The sequence below is a fragment of the Theropithecus gelada genome, chromosome 4 (assembly GCF_003255815.1).
Source record: "Theropithecus gelada isolate Dixy chromosome 4, Tgel_1.0, whole genome shotgun sequence".
NCBI classification, from domain to species: domain Eukaryota; kingdom Metazoa; phylum Chordata; class Mammalia; order Primates; family Cercopithecidae; genus Theropithecus; species Theropithecus gelada.
This window is the reverse complement of record NC_037671.1, coordinates 87,689,012-87,706,944: the sequence shown is the minus strand read 5'-3', so window position 1 is coordinate 87,706,944 and position 17,933 is coordinate 87,689,012. Positions and strand designations below refer to the sequence as shown.

At 35.8% G+C, this 17,933-nt stretch overlaps 1 protein-coding gene across 4 annotated transcripts in view; it reads left to right on the top strand.

Annotated features, from left to right (window-relative positions):
- Positions 1-17,933, top strand: part of RNGTT (RNA guanylyltransferase and 5'-phosphatase) — a 340,094-nt gene that overhangs the window by 162,132 nt on the left and 160,029 nt on the right. For 2 of the 4 annotated variants that reach the window (XM_025383640.1, XM_025383642.1), the window contains exon 12: positions 6,646-6,714. The exons of the other annotated variants lie outside the window; for them this stretch is intronic. In XM_025383640.1, coding sequence (XP_025239425.1) covers positions 6,646-6,714 — 69 coding nt within the window. The remainder of the gene's footprint in view (positions 1-6,645; positions 6,715-17,933) is intronic. 4 annotated transcript variants of the gene reach the window in all.

Here is a 17,933-nt window from a genome sequence, read left to right as displayed (position 1 = left end):
CTCCCAAAGTGCTGGGATTACAGGCGTGAGCCACCACGCCTGGCCTAATTTACTTTTAAATAATAGTATGCCACTTCATAGTTGGAGTTCTTACCTCATTTCCTTTTATACATTTTGTTTTTACGTATGTTATAAATCCTACAATACATTATTAATATTTTTACTTTAATTAGTCAATTATATTGTAAGAAAAGAAAGAGGAACACAGATTTCTTATATTTATTCTAGTTTTTAACCATTCCAATGCCCTTCATTATTTCAGTTTAGATACAGATTTAAAAATTCTTGTATCATATTCCTTCTACCTGAAAATTTTCTTTGAAAATTTCTTATGTTCTAGCTTGGTGGAAATATATTTTATCAGCTATTGTCTGTCTGAAAAAGAACTCTACTGTGCCTTTGTTATTGAAAGGTATTTTCATTTGCTGAAGATTTTTGGATTAACATTGTTTCTATTAATATTAGTATGTTAAAGGTGAGGTTTCATTGTCTCATGGCTGGTATAATTTCAGATAAGGAGTCTGTTGTCAATCTTATTTTTGATCCTCTGCCTGTAATCTTTTTCCCCTTCTTGCTGGGTTTTGACTATGATAAACCTACATGTTTTTTTTTTTTTTCTTAAATCTTTCTTCCTGTCCTCTTGGAGTCCTTTGGGGTGTGTGTTTGCATTTATGTGTTTAATTAGTTTTGTAGTAATTGGAGGCATTATTTCTCTTAGCTGGTTTCTTTGCTTCCTTAATATCTTTCTTTTTGTTTTCACATTCCAGCCATGCAAGTGTTCTATCTTTGGCTGTAGTCTCCCAGCTCTTTGATTCTTAGCGCTGTTTCTTTTTTCCCTCTTTTTTCTTTATTTCAATTGGAAAAAGTGCCACATACCTTTCTTCTTCAAGTTTAGTGACTTTTCTGTGTCCAGTCTGTAGATAATCTCATTATCATTCCCACTGATTAACATTGTTTTCCTGTGATGTTGTGTGTCTTTATTTCTGCATTTTCAATTGTTTCATTTTTATTGTTTCCACCTCTGCTGAAACTCCGTATCCGTTTATGCATGTTTTCCACTTTTTTGTCTAGATAATTTAAAATATTATTTTTAAGTTCAGGGTACATGTGCAGGATGTGCAGGTTTGTTACATAAGTAAACATATGCCCAGGTGGTTTCCTGCACAGAACATGCCATCACCCAGGTATTAAGCCAGCATCTATTAGCTATTCTTCCTAATGCTCTCCCTTTCCCCATGCCCCCAACAGGTGCCTGGTGTGTGTTGTTCACCCCCATGTGTCCATGTGTTCTCATCAGTCAACTCCCACTTATGAGGGCATTCAATGTTTGTTTTTTCATTCCTGCATTAGTTTGCTGAGGATAATGGCTTCGAGCTCCATCCATGTCCCTGAAGGATATGATCTTGTTTCTTTTTATGGCTGTGTAGTATTCCATTGTGTATACGTACCGTATTTTCTTTATCCAGTCTATCAATGATGGGCATTTAGGTGGATTCCATTACTTTGCTATTATAAATAGCGCTGTAATGAATTTACACATGCATATATCTTTATAATAGAATGATTTATATTCCTTTGGGTATATACCCAGTAATGGGATTGCTGGGTCAAATGATACTCCTATCTTTAGGTCTCTGAGGAGTCATCACACTGTCTTCCACAATGGTTGAACTAATTTACACTCCCACTCACAGTGTAACAGTGTTCCTTTTTCAGGCCGGGTGCGGTGGCCCACACCTGTAATCCCCAGCACTTTAGGAGGCTGAGGCAGGCAGATCACGAGGTCAGGAGATTGAGACCATCCTGGCTAACGTGGTGAAATCCTCTCTCTACTAAAAAGACAAAAATTAGCCAGGTGTGGTGGTCCATACCTGTAATCTAGCTATTCAGGAGGCTGAGGCAGGAGAATCCCTTGAACCTGGGAAGTGGAGGTTGCAATGAGCCGAGATCGTGCCACTGCACTCCAGCCTGGGCTACCGAGTGAGACTCCATCTCAAAAAAAGAAAAAGTGTGTTCCTTTTTCTAGACAACGTCGCCAGCATCTGTTGTTTTTTGTAAATGTTATTTTTAAAGTCTTTGATAATTCCAAAATATAGGCCCTCTCTTTGTCTGCTTCTGTTGACTGCCTTATCTTTGAATATCATTTATTTTTCCTTTGTGTATGTGTGTGTGTGAGAGAATTTTTAAATTAGACATCTTTCTTGGATTTTTTTTCCCTATATATACAAAAGAGACTGAGGTAAGTATCTTTATGCTTGGTAACAGACATATTTCTTTTAGTTTGTTAATAGGCTTCATTTGTGGGTGGGGAGGGGTAGTGGTTGAATCAGCCTGTTCTATGTGTTGCTATATAATTATATCTTCAGTGCTCCAAAGAATTTATATTTTCTCAGCAGTTGGCTGCTGTTACTTGTATTTATTGTAATGCCTAGAGTATAAGAGTTTTCTCCTGGTGTTTCCGTTTCACGTGTAGCTTTCAGTAAGCTCTGCTCCCTTGTACCACAGAGTATTCTATTTTCATACTTCTAGTACTTTTCCCCATATGTAAACAACTATTTCTTGCCGCTCAGTGCCAGGCTTGTGAAGACTGTGGAGTTTTCTTAGTTTTTCTTCTCTAGCCTTAGTATGAAACAGAACCTGAGCACCTGAATCGCAGGCATGACTTTTCCTCAGTGGGTCTTCCCTCTCCCTCTTGCCAGTGAAGTTTTGCCTTGCATAGGGATATTTTGTTAGGACCAAGTCTTTCTGCTTTTTATCAATATAATATCATTGGTCCAAGCCTGTCTCCAGCTTCTTGTATAGCTGCATATAAATTTATTCCCAGATAATGTTTGCATCGTATCAAGAAGGGTTTGGAAAGCAGGAGGGTTTTAATGTCTATGTACAACCAAGGTGGGGCATTCTCATGTGTCCTGCCCTGCCTGTGATCTTTCTTGTGAAGCCTGATAGAAGCCTGGGAAAAAGTTTGTATCTCTTGTGTTTGGGGCTTCCGGGGATTCTAAACTGTTCCACTCACCCAGACTTAGTTTTTAAGAATTGGCCAGATGTTCAGTTGTTTTCTTTGTACTCACTTATGGCTGCCACTTCCTCTTCCTTTTCCCTACCAAAGAAGACATGAATTCATATACTTCATCCTCGTTTGGAGGGGCTGGGATTAGTTTATGTGGTTGCCTGCAGATGTCAGCTTTCTGATGGCCATAACAAAAGTTATGATTTGATAGATTATCTGCTTTTTTATTATCGTCAGTGTGGAAGCAGCATTCTCTTACTATTTTTCACATTGTAAATGAATGAGGAACTTTATCTTAAACCAGGATTTTAAAGGTTTCTTCAAAGAGCAAAGCACTTTAAGATTATGAACATAGATCTATGGAATGAATGAGGGGAAAAAGCATTTTCCTGACGTTAGTCAATCAGTACTTGTAGCTTGGGGTAACATCTGCAGTTATAGTCTCATGTATAATTTGAAGTATGCTGTAAATCAGAGACAACAGCAGTGAAAGTAATGGAAACTGGCTAAATGACTTAAATGTTGGCTCTAATGATGAAGATACTGACATATGGAAGATGGCCATAACAAGTTTGGATGCATTTTTTTTTAAGAATTGTGAATAGACAAAAGGTGATATTTCTAATTTAATAAACACATTACATATATGATCTCATATGAATATAAAAATCAGTTAATATAAAGTATACAATATTAATAACATTTTTGGATTTCATCTCTATTCTTAGAAAACCTTTTTTTCTTCAAGAATTTTAACTCTCTTCATATTCACTTTATTCATGTAGTATATGCTATAATGCATTTAAAGTGTATAAAATTTTTGTTAAATATAGAAATGGGGTCTTGCTGTGTTGGCCAGGTTGGTCTTGAACTCCTGGCGCCTCAAGCAGTTCCCTGCCTCACCCTCCCAAAGTGCCAGAATTACAGGTGTGAGCCACTGTGTCTGGCCAAGTCTATAAAATTTAAGTGGCTATTGGAGGACCTATATATTTAGGAACTTGCAGAAATCTTTGGGGCATTTGTTTCAGAGAGTCATAAGACTTTATTTAGTTATCTCTTGATTTTTAAGTCTGATATAATCTGTTCTGAGTGATTTTACTTTACTGTCTGAATTAAAGCTAGTTGCTTATGTCTGATGACCTCAGTTTCCTTTTCTGGCAAATTGAATAATAATTCAAAACTTGAGAATACACATCTCATGAGGAGTTATGTATTTTGAATGGTATGTTAGGTACCAAGCACAACACTTCGTGGTAGGTCTTTGATACATGATAGGTGATACCATAAATGTTATGTGTCAAGTGAAGAAAAAAATATTGTCTAGAATAATGCAGCGAAGCTCTATTTTGACCCATGAATTTTCAGTCCTTTAAATACTCTGATTTATAAAAAGAGTAGAATAAAAAATGAAATTACTTTCATTTCTGCGGCAGGCAGCATCATGTTATGTAGAGTCTTGCTAACTGGCTATTTTTTATTGTTACTTTATACTTTATATACAGGCATGGTCCATTACATGAATTTGAGAAGTTTGGTTGAAGAATGGAGACACCATCTTAACTTGCCATAAATGATGTACCTACAATACAAGTAGAGCAAATGAAAGATTGAAGGTTACATTTTTTTAATAACCTTTTTTTTTTTTTAAAAAAAGAGATTATTGTGGTATTTGGTTTTTATTGCATCATTGCTCAGCAGAAATGCTATGAATTTAGCAAGTAACTTTTTTTTTTTTGTTTTTGAGATGGAGTTTCACTCTGTTATCCAGGCTGGAGTGCAGTGGCTCACTGCAACCTCCACCTCTCGGGTTCAGGTGATTCTCCTGCCTCGGCCTTGTGAGTGGTAGCTGGGACTACAGGTGCGCGTCACCACACCGGCTAATTTTTGTATTTTTTAGTAGAGATGGGGTTTCACCATATTGGACAGGCTGGTCTTGAACTCCTGACCTTGTGATCTGCCTGCCTTGGCCTCCCAAAGTACTGGGGTTACAGGTGTGAGCCACCACGCCCAGCCAACTTTTTCATCCTTCAAAACTGAAACTCATTGAAGACTATCCCCCAAGCCTCTGGCAATTACTGATCTAATTTCTATCTCGGTGTGAGAAAGGAACATTAAAATTTTAAGGAAATATAGATATTTAAACTCAAATTTGAACTGCCCTCAGTTTAGAGAAATTATGGATTTTGAAGGATGAAATGGCAGAGAAGATGAAGTCACAGTTTGGGAGGAGAATCAGAGATTTTTATTCCAAGTGAAATATGTACTTGAAGTTTTGGTTGTTGCTTTTGGAAAGCAAATCTTGTAAGCTTAAGCGTAGTACTTTCAAGAGTGTATGATTGTGACAAAAGGGATGTATTAACATAGCATATCCAAAAATTTAGGAGACATATTTGAATCCTAGAACTCTCCTTAATTTTCTGTTAATTGGCCAGATTCTAGATAACCTGGTGTGTGGGAGGGACCTGGTGGGAAGTAATTGATTCGTGGGTGCTGTTTTCCCCCATACTGTTCTCATGATGGTGAGTTCTCATGAGATCTGATGCTTTTATAAGGGGTTTCCTGCTTGACACTCATTCTCTTGCCTACTGCCATGTGAGACATGCCTTTGCTCCTCCTTCACCTTCTGCCATGACTGTGAGGCCACCCCAGCTATGTGGAACAGCAAGTCCATTAAACCTCTTTTTCTTTATAAATTACCCAGTCTCGAGTATGTCTTTATTAGCAAGCGTGAAAATGAATTGCTACACCTGGCTCTGTGAAAGTATGTTTTGTTCTCTTCTCCGACATGCAAAAATTCGTGTTTCAGGCCTCCATCAGTGATATACATGTTAAGTTCTTCAAAATAATAAAAATCTGTGAAAGAGATGCGTTAAAACACGTAGTAAGTCAGAATTAATTAGAGGGTATAGGGTCTATAACTCTGTTGATACGGCATTGAAAAAACTGTTAATTGTATTTTTTACTGTGTATTCTTTGCAATGAAATTCTCTGCTTGGAAAAATGTAGAAAAGACACACAAAAAAACCCAAAGTAAGATTAAAATCATTTTCTAAGGGTTCTTGGAAAACACAATGTATTTTTGGATTATAATCTCCATGTTTCAGCTGGTTTATGGTTACAAATTTTTGCCCCCAAGCAAGTGTCTTTGTAGCTTTGGGCTATAATCTTCATGTTTCAGCTAGTTTGTAGTTACAGATTTTTGCTTCTGATTTTTTGTGTGTGTTTATTTTTTATTCCTTTTATCTATTACTTTCCAGAGTTTCTACTTTCACTTTGTTTTTGCTTCTGTGTCTTTCTTCCTTTTGTGCTGGCTTAGGAATAGATTTAAAAATATGTTTTCAATGCTTTATTCATTATTTTGGCTGTTGTACTTAGGACTATTGTTTAGAATATCTAGCCTGGCAAGGAATGGAAATTTTCGTGTGTGTGTGCGTGTGTGTGTGTGTGTGTGTGTGTGTGTATTCAGATCTTAGAATGTATTAACCTAGATTCCTTTAGACCTATCCCTTTGTCTTATTTTGTTTTTCAGTTCTTATAACTTATATATTACATTTTTATAAAGCCTAGTGAGACATTTAAATACTTTTAAAGTGATTATTATATTTTTAAAGAATACATGTGTATTTATTTTATAGCTACTTGAAGGAAATTTTGCCAAAGAAGTGAGCCATGAAATGGATGGACTTATTTTTCAGCCTACTGGAGTAAGTTCATTTGTCTGTGTGTGTGTGTGAGCATTTGTCTGTGTGTTTGTGTGTGTGTGTGTACACACAGATATACATATATATATACACATACACATATATGTCTCAGACTTATTTACTTAGAATTGATTACTGCTGTGATTGCTACTTTTCCTTAAAATAAATTGCTCATTATGAAAGATTTTATTTATATCTAAATACATGTACTACTAAAATAAGCACCTGTTTTTCACTCAGCTTACGAAATAAGCATTGTTGGTCATTACATGTCAAAGAAACCAGTCTTTTAATATAACTAGTTATTAAAAAATAATTCTCTACCAATAACATTATATAAATGTTTATTTCCTTTTGTAACTTGGTATACTTTTATGTATTAATCTCTATAAAACTTCATTTTGCTGTAGTTTACTGTAGAGTAAAATTCAAACAGTTGTCACTACTTGACAAAAAATACAACTTTTGAATGTCTTTCCCATGTTAACTTTTTGAAATGCACTGAAGAACTTTTACCAACTTAATGGTCGAATCATATATTTGAAGTAAGTTGTATTTTACTCTATCGCAGGTTTTTTCAACCTCAACCACTGATGTGTTGGGCCAAATAATTCTTTGCTATGGGAGCTGTCTTGTGCGTGGTAGGATGTTTAGCAGCATCTGTGGTCTCTATTCACTAGATGCCAGGAGTATAGATGCCAGGAGCACCCCTTTTACCATTTGTGACAAGCAAAAATATAGTCTGACATTGCCCAGTTTCCTCAGAGAACATAATTGCCCCTAGTTGATAACCCATGTTCTGTAGGGCAGTGATTTTCAAAATGTCGCCTATAGAGGAGGATTAGCACCATCCAGGAAGTTTCATAGATGCAGCTCAGCCCCACACCTGTTGAGTAGAAACTCTGGGGATGGAGTTTAGCAGTTTGTGGGGTTTTTTTTTTTTTTTGAGACGGTGTCTCGCACTCTCGCCCAGGCTGGAGTGCAGTGGCGCCATCTCAGCTCACTGCAAGCTCCACCTCCAGGGTTCACGCCATTCTCCTGCCTCAGCCTCCTGAGTAGCTAGGACTACAGGCGCCAGCCACCATGCTTGGCTAATATTTTATATTTTTAGTAGAGATGGGGTTTCACCGTGTTAGCCAGGATGGTCTTGATCTCCTGACCTTGTGATCCGCCCACCTCGGCCTCCCAAAGTGCTGGGATTACAGGCGTGAGCCACCGCGCCTGGCAGCACTTTGTGTTTTGACAGGTTCTCCAAGTGATTCTAATGCATGTTCAAGTATGAGAACTACTTATTCTATAGGAAAGAGTTTATTTCTTGTGCAACCACCTTATCACATGTTGCTTTTTTTCTTCACCAACTCTTCTTTTAGTAATTAGAGTATAAGCTAGTTGAGAATTTATATATGGAGACATCAGACTGGGTACCTGGGGTAAAAGAAAGGGAACAAATAATTTGAACATAGTTAAATACTGTACAGGTTGAATATCTCTAATCCAAAGACTGATATGCTATAACATTTATAACGTTTTGGGCACCAGCATGATGCTCAAAGAAATGCTCGTTGGAGCATTTTGGATTTTTGGATTAGGGATGCTCAACTGGTAAGTATATATAATGCAGATGTTCCCAAATCTGAAAAAAATCAGAATCCAAACCACTTCTGGTCCCAAGCATGTCAGAGAAGGGATATTCAACCTATGCATGTAAAGCATTATATATGCTTTACATATATAATAAATCTCTGCTAAAATGCAAATTTGAAGACAGTGTGATATGTGATTGGCATCTGTCTGTCTTCTAGCCCCCCTTGCCAAACAGAAAATAGAAAAATCTTCTGTGTTTGAGGGAGGAGGAGATGGAGGAGCACTAGAGGTTAGGGATGGAAATGGAAGAAAATACTATTTTAGGAAAAATAAAGTTGAATCTTTTAGTTCTAACACATTCCAGTCTCCCTAGATGGAAAGAAGCAAAGTCTAAATATAACAATGAATTCAGAAAATTTCAGTGTGTGAAACTCATGATTCAGATCTGTGCATATATGGCATATGTAGGAAAAATGGCCTGACAAATAAGTGAGTCTCTTTCTTGGATGTCTAGTATAGGCAGTTGATTTGTCAGTCTGTTCCCTTTCTAGTAACCATACTTTTTTTTTTTTTTTTGAGATGAAGTTTTGCTTTTGTTGCCCAAGCTGAAATGCAATGGCACAATCTTGGCTCACTGCAACCTCCGCCTTCTGGGCTCAAGTGTTTCTCCTGCCTCAGCCTCCTGAGTAGCTGGGAATGCAGGCACGCACCACCATGCTGAGCTAATTTTTTGTATTTTTAGTATGAATGGTGTTTCACCACGTTAGCCAGGCTGGTCTTGAACTCCTGATCTCAGGTGATCCGCCCACCTTGGCCTACCAAAATGCTGGGATTACAGGTGTGAGCCACCGTGCCCGGCTGTGACCACACTTTTTATTACAATGACTTTGTAATTGATATCTGGTATTAAGTCAGGTCTTCCTGTTTGCCAGCATTACCTTAAATATTTGTAGACAATTGGTTTAACATGAAAGTTTCAGAATCAATTTGTCATGTTACCCAGAAATTTTTGCTAGGAGTTTAATTGGAACATCTTTGAATTTAGATTAATGCGGAGAAAATTGATGTGTTTGCAGTGCTAAATCACTTTCTCAGTGAATGCTGTGGCTTTTCTTCAGGTCTTTTTCTGTTCTGTAATTGAGTTTAAGTTTTTTATTATTGTTATGGTAACTTCTAAATATTTGTCATTTTCTGCTTTTGTAGTAAATCGTGTCTGTTTTTTTTTAAATGCTACTTCTAGTACACCGCCTAGATTTTTGATTTATTTTATTGATTCAACAATCCTGTTAAATTCTGTTAGTTCTCATCATTGTCTAATTTTACACATTGACCAGGACCTCTAGTACTGAATTAAGTATTAGTTCTAGTTAGATGAGGGAGAAGACATTTATACCTTCCTCTCAACCTCAAAGGGAATGTAACTAAATTTTCTCCATTAAGTATGTTTGTGGTAGATTTCTGTTAGATATCCTTTATTGTGTTAAGAAATTTCTGATTCTGTTCTTCCAGTAATTCTAAAAATCATAAATAGGTTTTGGGCTTTAACACCTTTTAAGGCATTAATTTTAAGGCAGTAATGCCTCTTCGGTATCTATTAAGATTATCATGTCATTTTCTTTTTTACACCATTTATGTGGTAAATTACACTGATTTTTCTCATATTGACCCATCCTCGCATTCCTGGGATAAATGCTACTTGATCATGATATATGTAATTTTTTAAGCACACCTTTGGATTTAGGTATAATTGCTTCTTGAGGATTTCTGCCACCGTATTTCTTACAGTTCATTTCTTTCTGTCTCTCTCTCTCTCTCTCTCTTTTTTTTTTTTTTTTGAGACAGGGTCTCACTTTGTCACCCAGGCTGGTGTGCAGTGGCACAAACATGGCTTACTGCAGCCTTGACCTCCTGGGCTCAAACAATCCTCTCACCTGAGGTTCCCAAGTAGCTGGGACTGTAGGCGCGCATGACCACGCCTTGCTGATTTGTGTATTTTTCGTAGATACGGGATTTTGCCTTGTTGCCGAGGCTGGTCTAAAGCTCCTGAGCTCAAGCAATCCGCCTGCCTCAGCCTCCCAAAGTGCTGGGATTACAGGTATGAGCCACTGTACCCGGCCTATTTTTCTGGTTTTTGTATATTCAAAATAATGAAGGTAATATTTTTTATTGTTGAAAAAATTATGTAAGTTGCACATAATCCGTGGTAATGCCTATCCATGATTTTAAAATATCAATTGTATGAGTGATTTGTACTGAAAAATAGAACAGTCTCTTACCTTTTTCTGCACCCTAAGTACTACGCCTAGGAGCTAATTATTTTCCTCTTTCTGTTTTGCTTTTACTTCTACAGTTCCACACAGTCTATGCTGTTCTTTTTTGGTTTTGTATTTTATACATGATCTGCTTACTTTGTACTATGGAATAATAGGATTGAGCCCTCTAATTCCACTAACCCCTTCCACTCCCCTTTCTCCTTCCGTCATCCTATTGTAATTATATCACATGTTTGGTCAAATTAATACTCAATTTTTGTATTTTCATGGCGATATAAATATTGTTCCTATCTAAGTCAAATAGTATACAATTATATTTAATTTTTTAGAAAAGTCTTGTCACCTAGCATTAGGAATATTTTTGGTTATTATAATTATTACTTCTTTCTTTAAACTCTCCAAAAGAACTATTTGATTTTATTCAATGCAGTCAAATATATAATATATATAAAAATATGTCTATTTTTCATTTGAAGGCATTCTTTCCGAAGCCTTCCATTCTTTAGTCCTGCTGCATAGCCTTTTCTTCTTAGAGTTTCTTTTCACTATTTCATCCAGGAAATCCCTTTTACCTTTCTTCTCTGATAGATGTCCCTACTTTTTCGACTTTATCTTTCCTGCTTCTTTGATTCGAGTGATCTTGAAAACGTAATGCTGTACAAACTGGTCGTTATACTTACGGAGCTTTTGTTTCAGCTGTAAACTGAAATGTTATTCTCAATGGTCTGTAATCTCTTCTACAATTTTATGGCTCTGACTTAGCCCCAAATTGTTTATTGTGTTTGTGTAGTTCTGTGCAACTTGATATAATCTTGATTATCTCGTAATAAATCAAGCCTCACTGTTTGCCAGGACGTTCTTAAATATTCGCAGACATTTTGTTTAACATGTAAGTTTCAGAATCTGTATTTCATGTTACCCAGCAATTTTTTTAAGAAGTTTAATTGGAATGGCTTTGAATTTAGATTAATTTGGAGAAAATTAATGTGTTTGCAATGTTAAATGATCTTCTCACATATGCTAGAGAGTTAGGGAAAAAGTACAGTAAACTGTAGCTCAGGACTACTTGTCTAAATGTCAGAAATTTCCAGAAGTTTTAGATCTACTCTTAGTCTACATATTCAGTTTTGTGTTTTTAAAAACTTTACCTCATAAGTCATAACTGATAGCAATATTAGACAATAGAACTAGAAAGAAGAGAGTAATTTTACTCAAATTCTCTATTTGTAATAAGCCTCCTAAGACACTGGCTTTCTTGGCCTCTTCCAGCTTTTGGATGGCTGTCTTTATACTTGTCTTCTAAGGTAGTTCTATCCCCCTTTTTTTCTCTTCATAGAGAAAAGTGTATGGCTATAGGTGTTTTGGTTAAATCAACCTTTAACCCATGCTTTATTTTGCTTCTAGTACTCTATTTCTTCATTCATACTATACATTTCCGCTAGGGACAACCAATCTTCAAACAGTCACTGAAGTCTGTTAAGTGGCTCATCACTTTGTCTTTTTGGGTTACCCTTGCTATTTATTCCTTATTTTAAAAAGATCATGTCAGATTTGGCTCAAATTGTTTTATATTCAACCTATTTCAGTAGCTTCTTCACTGCTCTTTGTATCTGTATTATCTTTCCAGTCTACCCCTGTTTTTTGACCTAGTAAAATTATATTCCGGAAGAAAGCCTAATATGGGGAGACTGATACTGGCTGATAGAAATATAACGTGCAACACAAATATGATCTACATATAGACTTTAAATGTTTCTAGTTGCCACATTAAGAAAAAAAGAAAGTGGTGAAATTAATTTTAATAATATATTTTAGTTAAACCACTATGTCAAAAGTATTATCATTTCAACATTTACTCAGTATAAAAACAATTATTATTTTTGTACTAAGTATTTGAAATCCATTGGGAATTTTACACTTGCAGCATATCTTGGACTTGCCACTGTTCAAGTGCTCTGGCCATGTGTGTAGTAGACAGTGCAGGTTTAGATATATTGATTTATTGTTTCCCATTTCTTGTATGTGCTCATGGCATTTGTAGGTGATTCATTTGTGATCTTCAGTTGAATTGTAATTCTCTGTGTAATGATAGATTTTATACCCTAAAATACTACCATTAGACTAACGGTGTGGCTTAAAAACACCTCTCTTCAACACTATCAACATAGAGGGCTGAAGGCAGTAAATGCACAAAAAAGGTAGTTACTAGGTTTCTTTCATATTACCTTAGTCATGAATATTTAATCTTAAACCTCTTTAAACAAAATTGACACATACATATATGCATTAAATATTCCTCTATCATCACTTTTAGAGCAACTTGGTCAGAAGTGACACACCTTTGTCTAGAATTAGATCTTTCCTTCCATGATAGTCTAGGTCCTGATCATCAACCTTTACCTTCTACTTCTCTGACATGGAGATTTTTCAGTTCTCTGGTAGCAGCTGATCTCATTCTGAGGCCATCAGTTCAAGAGTGAGGAAATCTTAGATTCCTGTGCACACACTGTGTCTTCATTGCTCTCCATTCCATAGGATTTGTGGGAGATTGGTTTGCTTTCATGAAGCTGAAAGCAATATCTTTTTCTATCTTTGCTCTTGAAAAATTGTTACTAATTGTCAAATTGCTTCAGAACTAAAACTGATTGCTTGAATGATTATTCTCAAAGCAAAAATCATTCTCTTTAAAGATGCCTTGCTGTTTCTAGCTACCCCTCACAAGCTATCTTTTGGTTATTTTTTTGCCTCAAAAAATCTATGGACTGTGGTTATGTTTTTGCCTCACAAAATAATCTGAGGTTATTAGTCCTTTCCTTCCTTATTTCTTTTTAAACCTCCATTGTTTAGCCCAGTATATCTTAGAAACTGTTTGTTAAAGGAATGAAAATGCATCTTTGTGTTTTCCCCAGTCTTTCAGATTCGACTAGTTTTATATGTTACCAATGTAGGTAAACACCTTTTAAATTTATAGCTATATCTTCCTTGCTGCATAGGAATATGTATAATCTAATTTATGCTGTTACCTTTTTTTCCTTTCAAGAAACTTATCAGTGGCTTTCTTTAAATTCCCACTTTTCTTTGCAGAGTCCAGAATCCAAACACCATTCTTCCCTAAAACAATAACATGAGCTTTGTCCTCTGCATATTCTCTTCAGAGACTTCCCAGTGGGTTAGGAGTGGTCTCTGGTTAAACAAACAAACAGACAGACACACACCACTGAATATCTTTTTGATTCTCCAGGTTTTCATCTGTAAAATGTAGAGGCTGTAAGAGCTTAGCTTTGAAATTCTGTTATGGTCATATGATGATCAATGCAAATGATATAAATCAGTACTTAAAAATTCCTTCTTTCTGCCAATACCTGGTGAAAATCTACTAAGTAATGAATTTTTAATAAAATAATAAACTCTTTTATTTTAGTTTCCAAAAAATGATTTGTCTTTTAAATGGCAAGTGAGACAATTAAAATAAACTAGACTTCTTATGAAGTTTGATAGTATGACTATTACATGACTGTGTTCCTATTAATTTTTTTCTCCTGCCATCATTTCTTTTTTTGGTGGGCGAGACAGAGTCCTTCTCTGTCACCCAGGCTGGAATGCAGTGGCGCAATCTTGGCTCACTGCAACCCCTGGTTCCCAGGTTCAAGCGATTCTTTAGTAGAGATGGCATTTTACCATGTTGGCCAAGCTAGTCTCGACCTCCTGGCCTCAAGCGATTCGCCCACCTCGGCCTCCCAAAGTGCTGGGATTACAGGCATGAGCCACCATGCCTGGCCATCCTGCCATCATTTCAATAGACTTTTCACTTTTTTATCTTTTATCTCCTGCGTTGTTAAGATTATAAAATATATGGAATGTCTCTGAAAGGGTCACATTTTGTTCATCAGTGGACATTGTCAGCTTCTTCCAAATACATTAATTTATTTTTATTAAAACAGATTTATTTTATTTATAACAGATTCTAGATTAGTTTACATTTATAACTTATTTCAGAAAACATGTTTCACAACTACGTATTTTGGTAACAGTTTAATTGATGGCATAGCACTATGCTACTTATACTAGTTATAAGTATCTAGTTCATCATTTTCATTTTCCATGAAGTTTTAATGATTTCAGTCTTTGTTTTTTAATGTTTAATTTCTGATTATAATTTCTCATAATTTTCTATCTAGTTTTTTTATTTCTTAAAAGCACATGTTACCAACTTTAAATCTCCTAGTTTTTATCACTAATATATATATACCTTTCATAGTATTTTTGGTGTGCTCTTTAATTGGATGGTTAATTGCTAAAACGGCATCTGGCTGTAAGAAGGATGTAGTAGATAATCACATGTCTACCCATCCTAGTTAATTCAGTGGTTATTTTACATTCCTACTATATTTTTGGTAAATATTCTAAAGGGTATTCTAAGTATAAATATATATTAACTATGCCATCCAGAATAGGCTCCAGTTTCGCATAAATCCATTCAGGGTAGCAGGAGGCAATTTGCTCTCTCAAATGCAAAATTTCATTATATTGAATTGTGTAGCCTTTGTTATTTTTTCCTAATTTTGGTTTTGTAAGGTCAACCTCAGATTCTCCTGCAAAAGCTGATTTTTTGCTATTTTTAGTTTATCCTCAGTTTAGGCCACCATCACAAGATTGGTCTTATGAATTCCACTTTCTGACTTTTGATTTGCCAAAGCCCCAGATTAAACCTGTACTTAGCTCTTATGCAGAGATTTATGACTTTTCTACCTCTTTAAAAAAATAGAAATATGTTTCTATTAAAGTTGAATGACATCGGACACTATATGATATTCTGCTAAAGAAAGCAGACTTTAAGGCACATTTTTCTAATAATTCTTACTCATAAATTCTCCTTATGACTTTAAAAGAAAGAATACTTAAGATTTTTCTCCCTTCTTTTATGCTTATACATTGTCATCAATTTCCTTTTCACCAGGTGAAATAGCCTTTTTCTGATCGTTGTTTGTATATTCAAAGGAAACACCTAAATTTTCCTTTTCACCTGCACTAGGTCTTATTTGTAAGGAAGTAAGAAGAGAGTTGATTATAGACAGGTATGGCTTCTAGTGGTGAGAGGAGACATGATTTTAGGTGGTCCAGGGACAGGGCATCAGATGACATTACATCATACCATGAGAAATGTAGTCCCATTCTTGTTTTTATTCAGTCTTTCAGATTATAAGGAGAAAGTCTATCTCTAGTTTTTAGTATCTAAGACTTGCTGATCTTTCCTTTTCAACAGAGTATGGACCCACTTTTAGACTATTCAATAGGCAACATATCTACTAGAATTTAGTATCATTGATTAATTTCTATCTTTTCTAATTTTAGGACTACTGGTTATTTAGGGTAAGCAATACCAGTTTCTAGTATAGTATAAATGGTATACCATTTGTTATAAAGTTTCTGTTTAAAATATTTATTTTTTAGATTTTAGAGTGAACTAATTTAAAGAAAAATATAATAATAGTAGTGGTATTTTGATGTGACAGAAATCCTAAGGGTGGTAAATGCGAAGTTGAAATTTAGAAAACATGATGATACTAGCTAGTTACTATATTAGTTTCCTATGGCTACTTTGACACATTACCACAAACTTGATGGCTTAAAACAACATGCATTTATTCCCTTACTGATCTGGAGGTCCCAGCACTTTGGGAGGCCACGGTGGGTGGATCACTTGACCCAGGAGTTTGAAATAAGCCTGGGCAACATGGTGAGACCCCATTTCTATAAAGAATGAAAAAATTAGCCAGGCATGGTGGCACACACCTGTTGTATTTGGGAGGCTGAGGTAGGAGGATTGCTTGAGACTGGGAGGTCAAGGCTGTAGTGAACTATGATGGTGGCACTGCACTCAGGCCTTGGTGACAATTGTTCTAAAAAAAATTGAAAAAAAAAAAAAAAAGATACTTGTGATTGCATTTAGGGTTCATCTGGGTAATTCAGAATAATCTCCCCTGCCCTTGAATGGCCTTAATTTAATCACACCACCAAAGTCTCTTTTGCCATATAATGTAACACGTTCCTGATATCTCTAGGTGGCCATTTTTCAGCCCACCAAAGTTATAGCTTAATAAGACGTTTCCGATGGATAGCTGTAGACCTTAATACCCAGTGTAATTTCTGATTCTGTCTTTGTAAGATTTGTAAATTACCTTTCTTCCTTAGACTTCCTATTAAGAGCAAGTTCTAAATGAGAAGTTTAGGACCCTTAATCAGGCCAAGAACTTTTTAAGTAAAATTTGCCAACATTTCAAAATTTTTCTTTTGCAGAAGTCTGAAACTTTTTGATGAACTCAGCTTTAATAATTAAGTGCAGGGCAAGTAATGCATTATTATGACAAAAGTAATATAATATATTAGAGGTAATCTGCATTTAAAAAATAATGTTAAAATGTGTATAAACTTTTCTTTTTAAATTGGAGGATATACAAATTTTATAATGTGTAGTTATTTTCCCTGAAATTCTTTTACCAGTCTCGAGGTCAATTCTTCAGTCTCTTGCCTGCTGTTACTATTCTTGGAGTAGAGAAGGTAAAGGGGCTAGGGTCCACTCTTGGGTAAACTTTCACTTACCCTTGCAGTTTCAGTTTTTCTCTTCTGTTTTGAATCTTCTCCACTGTAGCTCTGTCCTTCAGCTTTTTCACAGAATAAACATATCTTCTGCCTTTTGCCCGCAGTAGAGGAGAGAAGCTAGAGGTTTAGTGGTCCTTCTATAGACTTTCCCTGGTCTCCTTGTTTTTTGTCCTATGGCTTACCTTTATCCCCTGGCGGCCGTGTAGGTTACCTGTTACTTATATGACTCAATCCTTTCTGGGGACTGCACCATGCAGCAGGAATGACTTGCATTGACATCCTTCTTTGCATGTACTTAGTATTTGGTTTTCTTTGCTCTATGCTCTGTTAACTTCTGTACTTTCTGTCTTTCAAAATTACATTGCTATGTTTTTTTTTTTCTGCATTGTTGGTCTTATATTTTTGTTTTCCCTTTCTGTTGATACCTCTTTTTTCTGTAACTCTCACCTTTAGTGAGGTTTTATATCAAAGCGGGCATAAATACATGTTTAGTCTATCATTTATCATAAAATCTTTGAAACTTCTTACAGTGTGGTGTTGCATCTGTTGGTTCCTATTAGCCAACAATTCAAGTAAATCAAGAAAGGGATAGCTGAGTGATCAGCCTAGTGATCTGAAAGGGTGAGTGTATATAAAGTAGAGAACAAGTCCTGATGAAGCACAGGCAAAGCCTGTTATCCATCCTCTGGTACCACAGAAATATTCCAAAGGCAAATGAATGGCAACAGATGATGAGGATTACTAGTGCATCTACTTGTGAAAAAA